The sequence below is a fragment of the Macaca nemestrina genome, chromosome 15, assembly GCF_043159975.1.
Source record: "Macaca nemestrina isolate mMacNem1 chromosome 15, mMacNem.hap1, whole genome shotgun sequence".
Classification (NCBI taxonomy): Eukaryota; Metazoa; Chordata; class Mammalia; order Primates; family Cercopithecidae; genus Macaca; species Macaca nemestrina.
This window is the reverse complement of record NC_092139.1, coordinates 100,178,183-100,200,600: the sequence shown is the minus strand read 5'-3', so window position 1 is coordinate 100,200,600 and position 22,418 is coordinate 100,178,183. Positions and strand designations below refer to the sequence as shown.

General features: G+C 48.1%; 1 protein-coding gene across 9 annotated transcripts in view; it reads left to right on the top strand.

Annotated features, from left to right (window-relative positions):
* The window catches only part of LOC105493997 (synapsin III), a 550,021-nt gene that overhangs the window by 523,614 nt on the left and 3,989 nt on the right, over window positions 1-22,418 (top strand). For all 9 annotated transcript variants that reach the window (XM_024796611.2, XM_011762037.2, XM_011762038.3 and 6 more), the window contains 4 exons: window positions 3,604-3,706; window positions 8,646-8,780; window positions 9,648-9,735; window positions 19,097-19,388. In XM_024796611.2, coding sequence (XP_024652379.1) covers window positions 3,604-3,706; window positions 8,646-8,780; window positions 9,648-9,735; window positions 19,097-19,388 — 618 coding nt within the window. The remainder of the gene's footprint in view (window positions 1-3,603; window positions 3,707-8,645; window positions 8,781-9,647; window positions 9,736-19,096; window positions 19,389-22,418) is intronic.

Below are 22,418 nucleotides of genomic sequence, written 5' to 3'. Positions count from 1 at the left end.
CTCCCTTTAGACACTTTGTGCCAGCCCCGCTTAAGGAAAGGCCGGCCGGGCGCGGTGGCTCACACCTGTAATCCCAGCATTTTGGGAGGGCAAGGCAGGCAGATCACCTGAGGTCAGGAGTTCAAGACCAGCCTGGCCAACATGGTGAAACCCCATCTCTACTAAAAATACAAAATTAGCTGAGCGTGGTGGCACATGCCTGTAATCCCAGCTACTTGGGAGGCTGAGGCAGGAGAATCACTGGAGCAGAGGTTGCAGTAAGCTGAGATCATGATCATGCCATTGAACTCCAGCCTGGGCAAGAAGAGTAAAACTCTGTCTAAAAAAAAAAAAAAAAAAAAAAGGAAGGGCCGAAGGGCCGAGTCAGCTGGCCTCAGGGCCTGCCACATACATACCTTCTTGCCTGCATGCCCTGTGACCTCTGCCAGCAGCCACACAATAGCAGTGGACAGAGCGTGGGCTGTGAGCTCAAAAGCTCTGTTCAATAAACACTTACTGAGTACCTACTGCAGGCCATGTTCTGCTGAGCACTAAAGGATGAAAAAATCCAATCCTTCCCTCTAAGAACTCTGTATCAGTTGCAAGGGCTACCACACAAATCAAATTGATTTGCACAAAAAGGGGGATTTACTGGCCCATGTCACTGATGACTCCAGATATACAGTGTCAGGTAAGGCCTTGAGGCTCCTCTGCCCACCCTAGTTCAGCTTCTTTCTGTGTTGGCTTCATCCAGGAGGCTCTTTCATTTTATGGTGGCACACGGTGGCTCCAGGCTTTCATCCTCACAGTGCGTTCAAAAGAAAGAAAATTTCTCTTTCCCAATCATTTCAACCAAAGCCTGAAATTGAGCCATATGTACTGATTGGCCTGGCTTAGGTCACGTGACCATCCCTGAACCAATCACTATGGCCCAAGACACTGCAACGCTGTGATTGGAGGCCTATGTCAGGTCTGCACCCCTGGAGACTGGAGTGGGACCACCCCCTACAGCAATAGAGACTGAGTGTGACCTTGGGCATGTTCAGGAACATTTCTGAGCTTCTTCAACTGCAAAATGAAAGCAGTAATACCCAAGTCAGAGTGCAGGTGTGAGGACTGAATGAGAGAGGGCTGTGAAGCACCTAATCCAGAACCGGCCCCTGGCAGGGAGGCGCACCTGCCCTTCCCATCAACCCCAGGGGGCAGCTGCCACCTTCAACCTGGGAACCCACCTGTGCTAATAAGTCTCCTGGAGGCTGCGCTCGTGACCTGGCACAACTGAATCATGTGGCTGAGGCAGTCACCTCCTTCCCCCAACAGGTGTTCACGGGACAGTCGTGGCCGTCTTCTCTATGGCCCTTCCCGAACGTGAGCCCAGCCTTCCCCAGTGCCTCCTGAGCCACTCACAGATGTCCCCAGCACGCCACCTATCCCTGGCTCTGCCAAGTCCCAGGTTGCATGGGCCATCCCTGGAGGAACCTACCATGGGAGTGGGCCTGCCCAGGCCTGGAATCCACTTTCCGTTTTCTAGTCACAGGCAGTACTTCAGGGTCTGGGCTGGAGAGATTCCCCAGTCCTATCCCCACAGGAACAAAATCCATACAGGGACTCATACACAGGGCCTGACCCCGCCCTCCACCTGGCTTGCCTGCTTGCCAGGTGGCCTGACTCCTGGGCAAAACCAGTGATGTCACTCGGTTGGTGCTAGTCCCACCTGGCAGGAGGAGAGCAGGGCCCCCCATTCTCCAAGCACTCTCATGCTGCTGTACGCCTATAGCCCCTTCCTAGACCCTGGGATGCCTGTGTCCTATGGGGTGCAGCCAGCAGGGGACCCCAAGGTTCATCCTTTCAAAACAGCCTCTGGAAACAGCTGCCTCTGGACCTCGGCTCAGATTTCCATGTTCCATTGAGAAGATACCTGATTTATGAGTGTGTCTCAGGGCACAGCTCACCCTAAGTGTGTGGCACCCACAAGTCAGCCACTGGGGCCGAAAACGAGGACCCCGATCAGAGATTCCAGAGGACTCTTCAAGCTCCAAGGACCCAAGGGTGTCCCCAAACGTGACCACATAGCAGAATCACATGGAAAGCTTTCAAAAATTACAGAAATTACTCTAACATAGGGCGGAGCCCCAAGTCTGGCTGTTTGTGCATTTAACTCTCCTGGTGATTCTGAGGTACAACCAGAATCAGATCTAGGCTTTCCCATTTTATGATAAGAGGGAGAGGCTTCGCCAAAAGTATTAAGGAATTAACAGCAAGAAGGCAGGTCCCTGGTCTGCCATGCTGAGTGAGAATGGATGTTCTGGGGCACCTTCAGAATGAGAGGAAGGGTGGCTCGCTTGGAATCTGGAATCAGACAGGATCTAGGTTTGGAAGCTGCACAGTCACTTAATCATCTCTCTGAGCCTTTTCCTCCATTAGTAAGAGGGTTAAAATCTTCCTCATAGAGTTGTGCTGGGATCCGAGGGGATGAGGAGTCAGCCCCCAGGCCCAGAATGTCTGGAACATAGCAGGAGCTCCATGGGTGTGAGTTTCCATCCTTCCTTTTACTTTGATGATATCACGTGCTCCATGCTACAGCTGAATGAGAAAACTGGACTGAGAGTCAAGCAGATCGAGGTGATCCTGGTGTTCTCACTGCCTTACTGTGTGAACTGGACCAGCCAGCCTCCCTCTCTGGGCCTCAGTAGGCTTTTGTGGATGAGATGAGAATCCATTCTAAGAGCATTCCAGTCTCAGTCCCTCCTCATCCCAGCACTTATGGCTCAGACACGCAAAGTGATGTGAGAGTAGGCATGCCCTGCATGACCCTGGAGAGTGAGAAGCAAGAACATTGACACAGAGTCCCCTGTGACTCCCAAATCCAGCCCACAGGGGAAGCTAAGTGCAAGCCGGGACGGTTTCTTCACATACAACCACCTCCTTGTTGCAGGGTCAAAGTCCAGCGCTGAGATCTGTCCCCAGCAAAGCAAACTGGCCTTGCAGACATCAAGTGGCTGGAAAGGGAACAAAAGCAGTGGGTCTAGAGGGCCAGGCCCCCTGGGCGAGGCAGAAGCAGCCTGCCAGTCTCCCCAGCCCACCCGCCCCGGGCCCGGGAAAAATGCACCCTTTGTCCTCCACAGCCTCTTGTCCGGCCAGGGCTGGGACTGGAAGGGCGGCCTGGAGGGATTTCTGGAGCCCTTGGAGCAGCTTTCCCAAGGGAAAAGGGACACAGGGGTAGCTGGGTGTCCAGGATGACTCCGGATGGGGGCAGGGTAGGCTCCCCATTACTGCAGGGCCAGCAAGTCCTGGGGTTGGGGGAGACCTGTCCCAACTCTGGTTCCTTCTCTCCCCTACCCTGCCTCTCTCCCCTCCTTCCTGGCTCTCTCGTGTCCTTTCTCTGGGTCTCTGTCCCACTGTCATTTGTGTCCCTGCCTCTCTGCCTGCCTGTCTCTGCGTCTTGGACTCTGACGCTGTCCATCTTTCTGGCTCTCTTGCTGCTTCTCTGTCCCTCTCCATCTCTGTCTGGATGTGTGTATCACTGTCTCTCCCTGCGTGTTTTTCCGTGTGAATCCACTTCTCTCCTCACCCTCTTCCCCACTTTCCCAGGCCACTTCACTGTCTGTCCATCTGTCCCTGCAGGTACAGGCTGTGGGTGGACAGCTGCTCGGAAATGTTTGGTGGCCTGGACATCTGTGCCGTCAAGGCCGTCCACAGCAAGGATGGCAGAGATTACATCATCGAGGTGAGGGATGAAGCAGGCAGTCCTCCTGGCCGGTCCAGCCTGGCAGGCGTGCCAGGGGGAGGGAATCCCTGCATGATCTTTGGCACCATCAGCTGTGTCCTGGCTCCAGGGCACACGCAGCCCAGGCCTCAGTGAGCTGCTTCTGGAGGCTCCTTCCCACCCTCAGAGGCATCGAAAGGCTTCATGCCTGGGGATTCGGAACTCAGTCGAGAGACCTCAGGGCACGAGGTTTAACAACCTCCCTGACCCACAGGCCTAAGGAAAGGGAAAGGGCATCTGGCCAAGGGTCAGCAAGCCACTGTCCCATAGGGCCCCTGCCATTTCCTCAGCGTCCAAGCATGTAAACTGGGCACCCTTCCTTGGTCACCATGCAGACAGTCCCTCATTTGTTCATTCAACAAACATGGCCTTAGGGGGCTCCCATGGGCTAAGCATGGGTGTGGCTCTGGGGATACAGCCATGGACTTGATAGACATGGGGTGTGCAGGCTGGCAGGGGAGAGGGTGAGAAACAGTGGCAGAGCACTGAGGATTTGGAAGGGGGATGGAATGGTACAGGGGCATGAATAGAGGGGAAGATGGAGGGAAGCAGAATGGTAAGAGGGGGTTCACAGAGGGCTGTGGGTTCCGGAATCTCTCTCAAGACCCTCCAGCAGCCCGTGCCTCTCCCCATCCTACAGCCCTCCCAGCCCCGCCACTTCCTCTCCATGCTTACCGTATCCCACCACCCCCCACCTCTCCTCCATGTCTTCCCGGTGTCTCTCATGGTCCTACAGCCCTCCCGTCCCCTCCCCAACTCCTCTTCCCTGCCCCCCACCCCATGCCCCGTGGCTCTCCACTGCTTCCCCCTGAAAAGGCCCCTCTGGCCTCAGAGTCCTCCATAACTTCCCATCTCCACACTCACAGCTCCAGTGCCACGTTCAGCCCCCTCTTTCCACAGGCAGTGCTGACACAAGGCCAGGACACGTGAGGGACAGCCCTGCGGCTGTCCCCTCCCCGGGGTGTGGGCGGCTAATGGGAAGCACATGGCTGGGGTGACCACAGGAGCCAGCCAGCCCTCCCATCCCTCATGTCTGCCTCACTCCCCAGGAGCCCACGGCCGAGCAGGACCAGGTGACTCAGTGGGTGGGAGCCCAGTCATGCCAGGAGGGTGTTCACGCCCAGGACTTGGAGGTAGGAGGAGGGAGTCCAGGATGAACATGGCCCCTCTCTCCTCCCCAAAGAGGCCAGGAAGCTCCAGCAGGAAGAGCTGTGTCTGTATTGGCAGACTCAGTCCCATTCTGAGAACAGCTCTCCTCTCAAGGCCCGCAAACACCTTCCCTCTGGCTGCCACCAAACCTGAAATTCCCCAAGTAGCCCCTACTTGGAGGAGCCGTGGAAGAGGCTGGGAACAGATGCCTTGACCTGTACAGTTGCTCCCTGGAGGAGCTCATCCTCCACCTTCCTGGGAGCTTCAGCCCAGAGGTGGGGCAAGAACCCCCAGCACAGCAGCTCCTCAGACCCCACCAGGTCCTCCTGTCCCCGCATCCCCTCACGGGGACCACCAGACATGAACCCAGATTTGGCACACAAGCACTCATTTATTTATTCACTGAGCCGCTGCTCCGGGAGCCAGCCCCCAAGCCAGGTGGACACAGTGCAACCGCAAACATGAGAACAGGGGCCCTGTCTCCTAGAGCCCCTGGACTCCCCTGACCCCCAAAGGCCAGCTCCTCCCTTGCACCAGCAGTCTCTCTGTCCCCCGTGAGCCCCTGCCTCTCCGGGTCTCAGCTTTCACTCTTTTTTTTTTTTTTTTTTTTTTTTTTTTTTTTTTTTTTTTTTTGAGACGGAGTCTCGCTCTGTCGCCCGGGCTGGAGTGCAGTGGCCGGATCTCAGCTCACTGCAAGCTCCGCCTCCCGGGTTTACGCCATTCTCCTGCCTCAGCCTCCCGAGTAGCTGGGACTACAGGCGCCCGCCACCTCACCCGGCTAGTTTTTTGTATTTTTTTTAGTAGAGACGGGGTTTCACCGTGTTAGCCAGGATGGTCTCGATCTCCTGACCTCGTGATCCACCCGCCTCGGCCTCCCAGAGTGCTGGGATTACAGGCTTGAGCCACCGCGCCCGGCCAGCTTTCACTCTTAGGGAAAAAAAAAAAAAAAAAAAAGAATCCGTGCTCGTGGGCCCAGGCTTCCTGCCTTCAGCCATTCAGAGGGTTGGGGATGAAAGGCCTTTCACATAGAAAAAAAAAAAAAAGTAAAAGTAGTGGGCTCGGACTTCAAAAAAACAAGAAAACAATGTCTCCCAAGAATGTTCCAGAGGGAAAATGAAAGATAGCTTTTCAGATTTTTTTTTCCTCGCAGAAACATTCCAGAGTTGTTTCCTTTGCTTTTGAGTTTGGAGTGGGGTCAGGGGAGATGGGAAACTTGTTACCAAAAATATAAAAGGTGTTTTCCCCGAGTAAGGGGAAAAAAAAGGCAGAAGAGGTCCCAAAACACTGGTTTCTTCAGCCACCTCTACGGTGAGAACTGAAAATGTGTGTGAAATGTGTTGTGAAGAGGCTCACCGTCAAATACTCGGGGAAAAAGACCCTTGAACTTGTCCTCTGTGACCTTGTCCGGGGAATGACATTGCCCACTGGAAAATGTTTCCCTGGGGAGACCAGAGCGGCCACTTCCTTTGGCTGTGTCTACCGTGGGGATTCCAAAATGAACCTCAGGTTCCTTGTGGTGGCTGTTTTCCACTGCAGGGAATGTAGGAAACAGAGACCAGAATAAAATGGGGTGGGCAGGGGCAGGGGGAGAGAGGACAGGCAGGGTGCAGGACGCCTGTGTACCTTCGGGGCAGACTCCACCGTCAGAGCTCAGCCAGTGGTGACTGAGTGACTGTCCCTGCCCGGAGCACTGGGATCCAGGAGACCTCAGTTCCAGGTACAACTTGCGCAGAGCTCAGGACCCTGCTGGAAGCAGTATTCACATTCTTAAGCTAGCTTTTCAGTTTCCTAATCAAAGTGGGTGCTAAACTCACAGATCCCTACAAGTCCCAGCTGGAAGGGTCTTAGCAGCTGCCCAGATCCCTCAGTTCACTGTTGAGAAAAACAAAAAACACCCATAGAGGAAAAGAAACTTTGACCAAGATCACAGAGCAAGTCCACCGCAGAAGCCAAGCCTGGAACCCATGTTCCCTCTTCCCAGTTCCTACCCTGTTGTGCTGTTCCAATGCTTGCTGGGAATTAGCCTGATGCAGTGGGAGGACCATGGGTTGCCAGTGCTGTGTCCTTGACCTTGCCACTTCTTTGACCCTCTGCTTCCTCATCATTACAATGAGAATAATAGTACCTGCCTCAAAAGCTATTCTGAGGTTTATGAGAGATCCTCCACACCCAATGCTTACAATAGTGCATAGCACATACAAAGTGCCCGATAAATTACGGCGCTTCTCATTATCCTTATCCTTATGAGCCGGGCTTATCGCAAGGGCCTCTTATTCCTCCACTAAACAGGTGTCTGTGGAGGGCACACCGGTTTAGCAGGACACAGGGTCCATCCCTAACCTTGGGGGCTCCCAGTCTGGTGGTGGAGACATAGTGAGCAGGGGGTGACAGTGCTGTGGATAAGCTGTCCAGTGTGAAACCAGGTGAGGACGGCAGGATACAGATGGGAGGTGGCTCGTCAGAGCTTGCACCATCAGAGAGGGCTTCCTCGAGGAAGACCTAGTTAGCGGTTCCCTGTTGGATGAAATGGAGTTGGCCAGGTAAGGAGTGGGTAGAGGGAATACTTAAGAACCTGGAGGAGGCCGGGCGCAGTGGCTCAAGCCTGTAATCCCAGCACTTTGGGAGGCTGAGACGGGTGGATCACGAGGTCAGGAGATCGAGACCATCCTGGCTAACATGGTGAAACCCCGTCTCTACTAAAAAAAAATACAAAAAACTAGCGGGCAAGGTGGCGGGCGCCTGTAGTCCCAGCTACTCGGGAGGCTGAGGCAGGAGAATGGCATGAACCTGGGAGGCGGAGCTTGCAGTGAGCTGAGATCCGGCCACTGCACTCCAGCCTGGGCGACAGAGCGAGACTCCGTCTCAAAAAAAAAAAAAAAAAAAAAAAAAAAAAAAACAACCTGGAGGAGAGAGAAAATCTAAGGAGTCCAGACCGTGGGAACAAGGGAGACAAGACGGTGAGTCTGATGGGGTGGTGTGGGTGAATGCAGGCCGCCGACTCCTGCAGTGGAGCAGAGAGGGTGACAAGGCCTGACAGACACCCCTTCCAGACCTCCCATAGCTTCCCATGCCCAGAGAATCACGTGGAGCATTGGCCTTTGTGACCTTGGGCAAGTCCCCTCCCATCTCTGGGCCTCAGTTGCTCTATTTGTAAAAAGAGCAGAAGGGGAAACTAGGATCCCTCAGGCTCCTCCCCATAGAAGTACTTTGAGAACAGCCCAGCTCCCTGTGGAACGCGTTTCCCTCCCACCTGTGTTTTGCCAGGGCCCCGGAAAACAGACCTTTCCTCTTTCCTCTGAACCCTGGGTCAACTCTATGTCATATTTTTGTCATGATCAAGCCCCCCACCTTTACTGTTTCTACTTTGCGGAAAGCCTTGAGCTAGGGCCAAAGGAGAGGTGGCTAGCCCTGACCCTGGGAGGGGGCCAGGGTGAGAAAGGAAGGGACGGAGAGCGGCTCCCCAAAGAAAAGCACAGAAAAGGTCGGCAGAGGCTCCCTGGCCCTTGTCGCATTGCTGTCATCCAGCAAACGTGGGCCGAATTGAACTACATCCAGGGAGTGGTTGAGACTGAACCGAAGCGAGCTGGTGTCGCTGCCGGCCAGTCCCAGCTGGAGGTGGTTTGCATGGAGGACATCGCCATCTGGTGGTCACTTCTGTCCTGAACCCTGAGCCCGCACTTCTGGGGTGTGATGCCCAACGGCCAGTCTCTCCTGGCATGGGGGTCCCTCAGCTCTCCCGTCCTCCCCACAGGTAATGGACAGCTCAATGCCGCTGATTGGAGAGCATGTGGAAGAGGACAAACAGCTGATGGCCGACCTTGTTGTCTCCAAAATGAGCCAGCTCCTGATGCCAGGAGGCACAGCACCCTCACCCCTGAGACCCTGGGTAAGACCCTCGTGATCAAAGCAGACTTTATAACCATGAGAAATGCCAGGCTGTCTGGAAATGGGGAGCCCCTGGATCCAAAGGAGATACCCCCAGGAAGAAACCACCTTGGGGAGAAGGAATGGGGGTGTGGGTGAAGGCCAGACATCAGGGAGAGCGTCCACAGCCTGCCCCAGTGGGTGAATTTAGGAGGCTTTCGGGGGCCCCCTCCCTTCTTCACCATCCTGGGGAGAACAATCTTGTCTCAGTTGGCCTTTGGGCACTGTGGGGAGAGATGATTGACTGCTGTCCCTTCTGTGCCCTCGGTGCTGGGCCTGAGCAGGATGTGTGTGCGTGCGTGTGCGAGAGCATATGGACACACAAACCCTCTGTGTGCTCCCAGGGAACCGGTCAATGGATGCTATTGTGTCTCCCATTTCCCCCAACCTCGATGAGCTCTCACGTCGCTCCTCCCCTCCACAGTTCCCACCATGGATGACCAGACTGCTGTCCAAAGAATTTGCCAGCTCCTCAGCTTTATGTAAAAGCAAGTCCCCAAACTTCCACCTCCCACCCCAGATTTCCCCATGGAAAGTAATCTATGATAACAGACATCAGAATCATAGTTACTATACTGGGGGACTGCTGTCTGGGAAGGGTTATGAGGCAGGCTTCATCGTGGGAAATGGCCTGTGTTTTGATCTGGACAGCGGTTACACCGATGTATACACATACAGAACTTCACTACACAGTACACTCCAGAACTGTACACTTTATGTGTACGAGTCTCTTCTCAATGATAAAAAGATCTTCATAAATGTTGCCCTCTCACCCAGGAAGTAAAGGGCTGTGGTGATACCAACAGGCTTCTTTTCTCTTCTGCTCTAGGCGCCACAGATTAAATCAGCGAAATCCCCAGGGCAAGCCCAGCTGGGGCCTCAGCTAGGACAGCCCCAGCCACGCCCACCTCCGCAAGGTACGACCCCAGACGCGCTACTGTGAGAAAGCATGCAGAGAGGGTGCTGAAATGTACTGAGGATCCACACGTGATTCCCACAAGGGGCTCCGGGAAAATGCATCTGAATACTTTATCCACAGAATGAATCAGACTATGGGGTTGGTCAACCTCTTTAAAAAGTCTAGAAAGGAGAAGGGAAATAGACGGTTAATTTATTAAGAACCTAATATGCACCAAGCACTGTGCCAGGGAATGTCCCATCTATTTTCCCAGCCATCGCTGGGAAAATAAACGTCAGTATTTCCTTTTTTTTTTTTTCCTTTTGAGACAGAGTCTTGCTCTGTTGCCCAGGCTGGAGTGCAGTGGCGTGATCTCGGCTCACTGCAACCTCCACCTCCCAGGTTCAAGTGATTCTCCTGCCTCAGCCTCCTAAGTAGTTGGGATTACAGGTGCACACCACCACGCCTGGCTAATTTTTGTATTATTAGTAGAGATCGGGCTTCACCATGTTGGCCAGACTGGTCTCAAATTCCTGACCTCAGGTGATCCACCCACCTTGGCCTCCCAAAGTGCTGGGATTACAGGCGTGAGCCTTTTTACAGCGAGGTAAATGTTGAGGCTTTGCCCAAGGAGGTAGAAAATAGTAGATTTACAAGTCTGGCCTTTCAGACCTTCTAGAAAGCGTTTATTCATAGCAATGTGTGGTGCCTGATGATAGATTTGTGAGTCAACCAGCTAGAGTAAGAAAGAAAGAAAAATGGAACATCATCTATAAAACCTTGGCCATTGAAATTCTTCCTCGAATATATTGCAGCATTACTGCCTTCCACCACTTATTAGAGAATGGACAAACTATTGATGAAAAGATGAAAAGCAATCATGGCAATAGCTAACTTTCTCAAAGAATGTCAGCTGCTCTGGTATTCTTGCATGCGGGTCTGGAGACAAATCCGCCCCATATCCTCTCTTGCAATCAAAACCTCCTGAACACACTCACTCAGGCACCAGCAGGAGCTTCAGAGCACCTGTGCACCAAGAAACCAAAGCAGGCAGTTTCGCTGCAGTCTTTTAAGGATCTTCTTAAAAACATATCAGAGGCTGGGCGCAGTGGCTCATGCCTATAATCACAGCACTTTGGGAGGCCGAGGTGGGTGAATCACGAGGTTAGGAGTTCGAGACCAGCCTGGCCAATATGGTGAAACCCCTTCTCTACTAAAAATAAAAAAAATAAAATAAAATAGCCGGGTGTGGCGGTGTGCACCTGTAATCCCAGCTACTTGGGAGGCTGAGGCAGGAGAATTGCTTGAACCCAGGAAGCGGAGGTTGCAGTGAGCCAAGATTGCACCACTGCCCTCCAGCCTGGGCAATAGAGGGAGACTCTAAAAAAAAAAAATATATATATATATATATATATATACACACACATACATACATACATATATCAGAAAGAAAGAAATATATATCAGAAAGGAAGATATATATATATATCAGAAAGAAAGCATTACTGTCATATTGTGGCCTTCCCAGTCACTATTATTAAAAGCAACAGATTCATTACTTCCTGAAGAAAAGTCAACCTTGGCCACCGAATGTCTTCCTCTTCCACAGGTCTTAGATAAAATGCCCCATTCATTTTTCTCGTCTGTGTTTCTCTTTCTGAAAAAGCAGAAGATATTTTTAAGAAAAGAGAAATTGTATAATTGTACACAACTGTGTACAGACGTACCTCAGAGATATTGCAGGTTCAGTTCAAGACCACCCCAGTATAAAGTAAATATCACAATAAAGTGAGTCACACAAATTTTTTAGTGCATATAAAAGCTATGTTTACATTATACTGTAGTCTCTTAAGTGTACAATAGCATTATCTCTGAAAAAAAAAAAGTACATACCTTAATTATAAAATACTTTATTACTAACAATCATCTGAGCCCTAGGTGAATAGTAACGTTTTTCTGATGGAGAGTCTTGCCTCAATACTGATGGCTGCTTACTGATCAGGGTACTGGTTGTTGAAGCAAGGGGTGACTGAGGCAATTTTGTAAAATAAGGCAACAGTGAAGTTAGCTGCATGAATTGAGCTGCCCTTTCACGCAAGGTTTCTCTTCAGTACGTGATGCTGTTTGATAGCATTTTACCCATAATAGAACTTCTTTCAAACTTGGAGTCAGTCCTCTCAAAACCTGCTGCTGCTTTATCAACTAAGTTTATGTCATATTCTAAATTCTTTGTTGTCTTTTCAACAATCGTCATAGCATCTTTACCAGGAATAGATTACATCTCAAGAAATCACTTTATTTGCTTATCCATAAGAAGCAGCTCCTCATCCATTCAAGTTTTATCATGAGGCTGCAGTGATTCGGTCACGTCTTCAGGCTTCATTTCTCATTTTAGTTCTCTCGCTATTTCCACCACATCTTCACTTACTTCCTCCACTGAAGTCTTGAACCCCTCAAAGTCATCCATAAGGACGGGAATCAACTTCCAAACTCCTGTTGATGTTGCTATTTTGGTCTCCTCCTATGAATCCCAAATATTATTAATGGCATCTAGGAAGGTAAATCCTTTCCAGAAGGTTTTCAATTTCCTTTGCCAAGATCCATCAGAGGAATCACTGTCTATGGCCATTATAGCTTTATGAAATTTTGTTTTGTTTTGTTTTGTTTTTTGAGACAAAGTCTCACTCTGTAGCCCAAGCTGGAGTTCAGTGGTGCAATCTCAGCTCACTGCAAGCTCCACCTCCCAGGTCCTGGTTCTCAGTTCTCCTGCCTCAGCCTCTCAAGTAGCTGGGATTACAGGCACACGCCACCTTGCCCAGCTAATTTTTTTATTTTTAGTAGAGATGGAGTTTCACCATGTTGGCCAGGCTGGTCTTGAACTCTTGACCTCGTGATCCACCCACCTTGGCCTCCCAAAGTGCTGGGATTACAGGCATACAGGCATGAGCCACTGCATCCAGCCGAAATGTATTTTTTAAGTAATAAGACCTCAAATTCTAAATTACTCCTTGATCCACGAATTACAGAATGGATGTTGTATTAAAATACATGAAAACAAAATTATCTTGTACATCTCCATCAGAACTGTTGTGTGGACAGATGCATTGTCAATGAGCAGTAATATTTTGAAAAGGATCTTTTTTCTGCACAGTAGGTCTCAACAGTAGGCTTAAAATATTCAGTAAACCATATTGTAAATACTATGCTGTTATCCAGGCTTTGTTTTTCCATCTGCAGAGCACAGGCAGAGTAGATTTAGCATCCTTCTTAAGGGTCCTAGGATTTCCAGAATGGTTAATGAGCATTGGCTTCCACTTTAAGTCACCGGCTGCAGTAGCCCCAACAAGAGAGTCAGCCTATCCTTTGAAGCTTTGAAGCCAGACATTGACTTCTCCTCTTTAGCCATGAAAGCCCTAAATAGTATCTTCTTCCAATAGAAGGCTATTCCATCTGCAGTGAAAATCTGTTTAGCACAGCCACCTTCATCAATGATCTAAACTAGATCTTCTTGATAACTTGCTGCAGCTTCTTCATCGGCACTTGCAGCTTCACCTTGCAGCTTTTGTTATGGAGACAGCTTCTTTCCTTAGACCTGGCCAACCAACCTCTGCTAGCTTCCAACTTTTCTTCTTTAGCTTTCTCACCTCTCTCAGCCTTCATAGGACTGAAAGTAGTTAGGGCCTTGCTCTGAATTAGGCTTTGGCTGAAGGCAATGTTGTGTCTGGTTTGATCTTCTTTCCAGACCACTCAAATTTTTCCATACCAGCAATGAGGCTGTTTTGATTTCTTATCATTTATGTGTTCACTGCAGTGGCACTTTTAATTTCCTTCAAGAATGTTTCCTTCACATTCACAACTTAGCTAACTTTTTGGTGCCAGAGGCCTAGTTTTCAGCTTGTCTTGGCTTTCAACATGCCCTCTTCACTAAGCTTAATCATTTCTAGTTTTTTATTTCAAAGTAAGAGATGAGTGACTTTCCCTTTCACTTGAATATTTAGAGGCCATTTTTGGGTTATTCATTGGTCAAAATTCAATATTGTTGTGTCTAGGGGAAAGGGAGGCCCAAGGACATGAAGAGAGACAAGAAACGGCTGGTAAATGGGGCAGCCAGAACATACACATTTATCAAGTAAGTTCACTGACTTTTTTTTTTTTTCTTTTTTTTTTTTTTTTGAGATGGAGTCTCGCTCTTTTGCCCAGGCTGGAGTACAATTGTGCAATCTCGGCTCGCTGCAACCTCTGCCTCCTGGGCTCAAGAGATTCTCCTGCCTTAGCCTCCCAGGTAGCTGGGACTACAGGTGTGCACCACCACACCCAGCTAATTTTTTTGTATTTTTAGTAGAGATGGGGTTTCACCATCTTGGCCAGGATGGTCTCGATCTCCTGACCTCATGATCCACCTGCCTTGGCCTCCCAAACAGCTGGGATTACAGGCGCGAGCCACCACGCCCAACCAGTTCACTGTCTTATATGGGTGTGGTTCATGGCACCCCAAAACAATTACGAATACAATCGTAGTATCAAAGATCACTGATTACAGATCACCATAACAGATATAATAATAATGTAAAAGTTTGAAATTTGTGACAATTGCCAAATGTGATGCAGACACCAGGTGAGCACATGCTGTTGGAAGGATGGCATTGACAGACTTGCTTAACGCAAGGTCACCACAACCCTCCAATTTAGAAAAAACACAGTATCTGCAAATTGAAATAAAATGGACCACAATAAAACAAGGTATACCTGTATAAATACACATTAGTATTCTCCTTCGGGCAGATCTAGTGTGCTTGAATCCAGTTCCATGTCTCACTGTCCTTGCAGCGTTAGGCAAGTCACATTACTTCTCAGGGCCTCAGTTTCCTCAGTGTAAAGGAGGAAATAACAGCTTCCATGTAAATGCAGGTGAAGCAATTAGCAAAGTATCAGACACAGAGATAGTGTGTAGAAGGTGTTAGTTCTTACTACTAATAATTTACTATTAATAACTATGACATAATGCTTACTATTAATAATGTGTGTCTTATCCATATTGCTTTTCTTGGTTATTATTAACAATCCTTATAACTAACGCAGCTCCCCCTTACCCAGCAATAATTCTGTAGTAATAAGTGTTCCAAAACTACATATTCCTCTCTCTACCAGGCTTCTGGCTGTGCCTCTGCCCCACACCCTCCTTTCCCCTCTGCCCTGGGACCTACTTTTTAAAAGCACATTTGAACAGAGCCATTTTAAAACAGAGAGCTACTGTATTCTGATTTCCTCTCTGGCCCAGAGTAAAACATGCTTGATAAAGAGATATTATTTTAAGGGAAATGAGGCTAAACACACTTTTAGTGAGTTGAAAAACAATCAATTTAAAACCAATTAAGGTAATTAAAGAAAATGCCCAGTGAATTAACGCTCAGATTAAAAATAACAAGGCTAATTAAAAACAACGCTTTCATTGAGTTCCCCAATTAACAAATCACATTATTATTTTGAACTTGCTGTTCATTTCAACTCAGTAAAAGTGAAATTTTCTTTTAATAAGCTTCATTTCTGTGCTTAGGCAAATACTTTCTATATATAAGTCAATATTTTGTGTATGTATGTGCTCATATAAAAAATATTAAATTGTTTGCTTTGCCAAGAAGCTGAAAGAAATAACTAGGGCAGTGGTAATGGTTACCACTCTGGTCTCTGAATCCAGTAACTACGGTGTCTCTTGATAAATCCCAGGTGTATGATAGGGACTTAACAAAGAGTTACTGAATTAATGAACGAGTATCCAGATTTTCTAAGATATCAACCTGGGAAGGGGGGCGAGTCAGGGCAAACTGAAGATAAAAGTAGAAAACAAATGTTTTCTTTGAACTGCGGTGGGTTTAGAAAACCCAAAAGTAACCAACATTTAAAAATCAGGAGGTGAGCTGGGCGCGGTGACTCATGCCTGTAATCCCAGCACTTTGGAAGGCTGAAGTGGGGGGGCGAATCACAAGGTCAGGAGTTCAAGACTAGTCTGGCCAACATGGTGAAACCGTGTCTCTACTAAAAATACAAAAAATTAGCTGGGCATGGTGGCAGGCACCTGTAATCCCAGCTACTCGGGAGGCTGAGGCAAGAGAATCTCTTGAACCTGGGAGGCAGAGGTTGCAGCGAGCCGAGATCGCACCACTGCACTCCAGCCCAGGTAATAGTGCAAGACTCCGTCTCAAAAAAAAAAAAAAAATCAGGAGGTGTTACTTAAACATCTAGATTTCCAGCATCTCTTGATAGCACAGAAGCTCTAGAAACAATGGGCCTGTGTTTCTATACAGCAACACAGGCGATACTAACAGCGGTTACTAACAGCGTTACTGGCGTTACTAACGGCGGCTCCCTTGATCAGAGCAAGGGCTCCTAGGGGTTCCTGTGTTTGCCTCCAGCCCTACTCCTCACTTCTATAGTGACAGTGAGGGGTAATTGCTATGTTCTGTATGCTTGCACCTCTTTAGAGAAATAGTTCTCTGGAATGTTTTTATCTCAAGTGGGAAAATTTTTGAAAGCCACATTACTTTTCATATATTTGCCTGCTTTATTTAGTTACGTACCTGGTTGGCCCTAGAGGTGTTTGAAATAAATGTGACCACCCATCTACTGGGATATACAATCATGAAAGAGGTAATGAATCAAAGCCATGTAATACAATCACATGCTAAACTGGTACCACAGTTTAATCCAATTTAGTGTTCCGCAACCTCACAAAAATGTTCAGATCAGGAGGGATGTTTGATGTACAGTCCAATGGCCTTATTTTACAAACAAGGGCCCGGAAGCCCGGAGAAGGGGAGTGACTTACCCACGGTCACACAGTGAGTTAATGGCAAGGCTTAAGTCAGGACCTGAGGCTCCTGGTGCCAATGTGGAGTCAGGGCCACCAGACTCCACAGGTCATGGAGGTTACACAGGTGCCATGTCCTCTGAAAATGTGCTCAGTTGATGTGGCATCTGATAGGGGAGGCTGGCTGAAATCTAGTCCTTGCCCCCTTGGCATCTGGCTCAGAGCTGCTTCCGCTGAAGGAAGCCGCCTTTTCTTAATTAGTAAAAAAGATGTTATGAGGACTCAGGGGATCCTGCGTGGTGTAGTTTTCATAAAGGAAAAAGAAACAAGACAGGGCGTTTGAGTCAAAGAGATCTAGGTTTGAATCTTGACTTGTCCCCTTATTCATAGTGACATCTCAAGCAAGTCACAATATATCCGGGTCTCAGTTTCTCTGTAAAAATGGGGCAAAGTACAGTGGTTCACACTTGTAATCCCAGCACTTTGGGAGGCCAAGGTGGGAGAACTGCTTGAGGCCAGAAGTTCAAGACCAGCCTGGGCAACATAACGACACCCCATTTCTACAAAAATAATAATAATAATAATAATAATAATAATAATAATAATAATGAAAAAGTGGTGTTGGGCCTGTAGTCCCAGCTACTCTAGAGACTGAGGCAGGAGCGTGGCCCAGAGGTTCACTGCTGCAGTGTGACCATGCCACTGCACTCCAGCCTGGGTGACAGAGACCCCATCTCTTCTATAAAAAATTATATATATACATACATACCTATATATGCATACACACACACTATTAAAATTATGTTCACCTATTTCTTTTTACTTTTTAAAATGTGCCTACTAGAAAATGTATAATTATACACGTGGCTCTCTCTAGAGTTCCAGGGACAGCACTGCCATGGCTGGGGGTAGGGGATGAAAAATAATGCCTAACCCACAGAGCTGTTGTGAGGCTGCCCAGTCCTAAAGCTGGTGACATAATAGGTGCTCAGTAGAAGCCCCATTGTTACAGAGTCACAGAGGTGGGGTCCAGCACCTTTTAGTTTTCAGTCTCCTAACGTGCCCATAGTGCTCTCAAAAAAACGTGGCAAGAATCACCCCAGCCCAACCCCACTCTCCCAGCAGCAGCATGTCGCAGGGAGAAGAGATCAGCGGGCAGACAGTCAGCTTTGGCAAAGTGCAATTCACCATCAACAGCCCTGACACCCAGAATTTGAGGGTGAGGAGAGTGCACCTCGATTGTTGGGGGCCTTGGAATTCTACTCAAAGTCATTTCTGAGTGGCTGCAACATCCCCAAGCTTAGATGCCCCTTGGCTTGCTTGTGAAAGCCTGTGTGCCCTGTGCGGTGATAGAGAGAAACCAAGATTCTCTTTGAGCTTTCTGTGGCTCCTCTTCCAATTGGGAAACCTTAATAAGACTCAGTCTCCACCTCTATGTGGTGAGAAGAGTGGTATCTTCCCTACTGACCTCTCTAGATCGAGTGATATGTTGCTTTTAAAAGTTCTTGGAAAAGTTGAGAGAGCAACCCAAAAAGTAAGAGTTAATTCTTGTCATTGTTTCCAAAGAAACACATCTTCAGTGTGGAAAATACCCGTGAGAAGAAAAAAAAAGGAAATTAAAATCCTTCATAATCTCACCACTTTAATGATTATTTAGTGTCTCATTACTCAAAGTAGGATAAGCTGGGAACCCATTAGAAATGCAGAATCGCAGACCCCGCCTATATTAGTTTTCTCAGGCCACCTTAATAACAAAATGCCATAGACAGTGGGGCCTTAAACAACAGACATTTTTTCACAGTTCTGGAGGCTGCAGGTACAAGATCAAGGTGCTGGCAGGGTTGGTTTCTGGTACAGCTTCTCTCCTTGGCCTGCAGATGGCAGCCTTCTTTGTGTATCCTCCTGTGTCTGTTCCTCTGTGCCTGCGTGTGTACATGACACTCCTGATATTTCTTTCTCCTCTTATAAGGACACCAGGCCTATCAGATTAGGGCCCCACCCTATCACCTCATTTAACTTTAATTACCTCTTTAAAGATCCTATCTCCAAATAGAATTGCATTGAGGGTTAGGGTTAAGGCTTCGACATATGAATTGGGACAGGGCGAACACAATTCAGTCCATAACACAGCCCGAGACCCACTCTATCGGAATCTTGATTTTGACCAGATCCCCAGTGATTCATATGCACATTAAAGTCTGAGACACACTGGTTTTAGTGTACAATCTTCCAGTCCTTTTTATATATGTTTTTACATATGTGCCAAAATAAAACCATATGTACTGTATTCTAAGCTATTTTGTTCAGCAGTATATTTAGCATATGTTATCAACAGTATCCTATGTCATTTAATATTAGCCACATCCTATGTGATGACCACAGCATATTCCATTATACAGATGTATCTTAATGTTCCTAATTACTTCCTTATGCTTAGGTATTTATATGGCTTTCAATTTTTCACCGTTATAAGAAACACTGTAATGAACCTCCTTGAAGCAACATTACTTATGTACAGCCATATCTATCCTAAGAAAAAAAATTGAACTGAACCTTTTTTTTTCTGGCCCTTTAGGAGGCCCTCGCCAAGCTCAGTCTCCTCAGCCCCAGAGATCTGGAAGCCCCTCCCAGCAGAGGCTCTCCCCACAAGGCCAGCAGCCCCTGAGCCCCCAGTCCGGATCTCCACAGCAGCAAAGGTCACCAGGCTCTCCACAGCTATCCCGGGCATCCAGTGGCAGCTCCCCAAACCAGGCCTCCAAGCCAGGTGCCACCCTCACCTCACAGCCCCGGCCCCCTGTGCAGGGCCGTAGCACCTCCCAGCAGAGTGAAGAGTCCAAGAAGCCAGCACCACCCCATCCGCATCTCAAGTAAGTGCTTTGGGAATTGGAAAAGGTATAGGATCGAGCTGGGGTGTAGGCAGGGCTTGGCTGATTCAGGGTTAGGGACTTGGAGACAAAGGAAGACCCAACGAGGCCTTGCCTAGACTTCAAATAGGTAAAAACAAGACTAGAGGATGGAATTTGCTGGGGAGGCCCAAGAAGGTGAGAGTATAGATTAGACACCACCGTGACCCTCCATGTATACACATATCAGTTATTTTTTGCCGCATAACAAACCACCCCAAAACTTAGTGGCTGAAGGAAACAATCATTTTCTTTGTTCGTAATTTTTTGGTTCAGCTGTCTGTTCTGAGTATAGCTCAGTTGGGAGGTTCTTCTGCTGGTGTCTCCTATAGCGTTACAGGATAAAACACAGGATACCCAGTTAGATTTACATTTCAGATAAAAAACAGATGATTGTGAGTGTAAGTATGCCCCAAACATTGCATGGAATATACTTACACTAAAGAAAAGTCTTAGCTTTTCATCTGAAATGCACGTTTATCTTCCTATTTGTATTTGCTAAATCTGGCAACCCTACTTTCCTGGGATCACTCATACAACTGCAGTCACGTGGCAGCTTCACTGAGGCTGAATGGTCCAGGAAGGCCTCACACACACATCTGGTTGCTGGTGCTGGCTGTTAGCTGGGGCCTCTCTCTCTCCATGGGGTCTCATCCTCCCCAACACTAAGCCAAGCTCTCTCACATGGTAGAACTGCTTTTAAAAAGGGAGAGAGTGCAAGTTGCAAGGCCTCTTGAGGCCTAGCCTTGGGAGTTATGAAGTGTTATTCTATCACATGCTTTTAGTCAAAGCAAGTCACAGGGCCAAACCGACATTCAAGAGGTAGGAAATAAACTCTTGGTGGGAGGAGCCATGAAGTCACATCTCAAAAGGGCAGGCTACAGGGACAAGAGGAATCATTGCAGTCATTTTTGTAAGCCATCCATCACAATACGCATATACATCCTGTTTCCCCTCAGGCCTATCTCTTGGTTTGAGGTCCTAAAGAGAGGTCCCAAGTAACTGTTCTTTGGAAAGCTCTACCTTCCTTCAAGGCCAAATGTTGATCACCACAGTTCACAGCTAACAGCTATTGTCCACTTACTATGTGCCAAGCACTTTACTTACTTGGGTTTTTTTAAGTTCTCACAAGCTTAGGAGTTAATAACTATTTCTTATCCCCATTGTACAGATAAGTAGCAAAGAAAGATTAAATAACTTTCCAAAGGTTCCAGTTAATAACTAAAAGAGCTGGGATTAAACCCAGGACATCCAGTCCAGGGATCATGTTAACAACTATTTTTTTGTATAGGTAATATATTCACATGGTTCAAAGATCTAAAAGATATCAGGCCAGGTGCGGTGGCTCACGCCTGTAATCCCAACACTTTGGGAGGCCAAGGTGGGTGGATCACCTGAGGTCCGGGGTTTGAGACCAGCCTGGCCAACATGGTGAAACACCATCTCTACTGAAAATACAAAAATTAGCTGGGTGTGGTGGTGCACACCTGTCGTCCCAGCTACTTGGGAGGCTGAGCTAGGAAAATCGCTTGAACCTGGGAGGTGAAGGTTGCAGTGAGCTGAGATTGTACCACTGCACTCCAGCCTGGGTAACAAAGTGAGACTCCATCTCAAAAAATAAGTAAATAAATAAAAGATATCAAAGATGTATGTTGAAAAGCCTCATTGCTGCCCGATTCTCATCCAATGCTTTGCTGCCCTGTTCCCCAGAAATGACTTTTGTTAGTTCCTATGTGTCCTTTCAGTGCTTCCTTATGCAAATAAAAAATATTTGCATAAATAATAAAAATGTTCAGCTCCTTGCCCTCATTTTCTTACACACACAGGAGTATTCACTCTCCACACCATTCTGCTCACTGCTTTTCATGTTTAATAATAAATCCTGGAGCACCCAGTTCCTTGGAATTTTATTTTTTATGGCCATATAGTATTCCACTGTACAGTTGTACTATAATTTATCTAACTAATCCACCACAAATAGAAACTTGGTTTGATCTTACAAATAATGCTGCAATTAATAAATCTTTTTTTTTTTTTTTTTTTTTTGAGACGGAGTCTCGCTCTGCCGCCCAGGCTGGAGCGCAGTGGCCGGATCTCAGCTCACTGCAAGCTCCGCCTCCTGGGTTCACGCCATTCTCCTGCCTCAGCCTCCCGAGTAGCTGGGACTACAGGCGCCCACCACCTCACCCGGCTAGTTTTTTGTATTTTTTAGTAGAGACGGGGTTTCACCGTGTTAGCCAGGATGGTCTCGATCTCCTGACCTCGTGATCCACCCGTCTCGGCCTCCCAAAGTGCTGGGATTACAGGCTTGAGCCACCGCGCCTGGCCAATTAATAAATCTTAACATATACTTTCATAGTTGCAAGACTCACTCTAGAGAAAATAACCTGACACGGTATTGTTGGATCAAAGGATAAATGTATTTTTAGTTTGACAGACACTAGCAAATGGCCCTCCTGGCAATATGGAATAGCAGCTGACAGCACAGACTCTAGAGTCAGACTGTCTGGGTTCAAATCATAGTTCTACCACTTAACTACACGACTGGCCGGGCGCGGTGGCTCAAGCCTGTAGTCCCAGCACTTTGGGAGGCCGAGAGGCGGATCACGAGGTCAGGAGGTAGAGACCATCCTGGCTAACACGGTGAAACCCCGTCTCTACTAAAAAATACAAAAAACTAGCCGGGCGAGGTGGTGGGCGCCTGTGGTCCCAGCTACTCGGGAGGCTGAGGAAGGAGAATGGCGGCGTGAACCCGGGAGGCAGAGCTTGCAGTGAGCTGAGATCGGGCCACTGCACTCCAGCCCGGGCGACAGAGCGAGACTCCGTCTCAAAAACAAACAAACAAACAAACAAACAAAAAGATACGCCCTCACATAAGTTGCCTAACCTCGCTGTGCTTCAATTTCCTCACGTGCAGAATGGGGACAATAACCCCATGGGGTTATTATAAGGATTGCAACGAGTTTCTGTACAGTTGGTGCTTACAATGCTGCT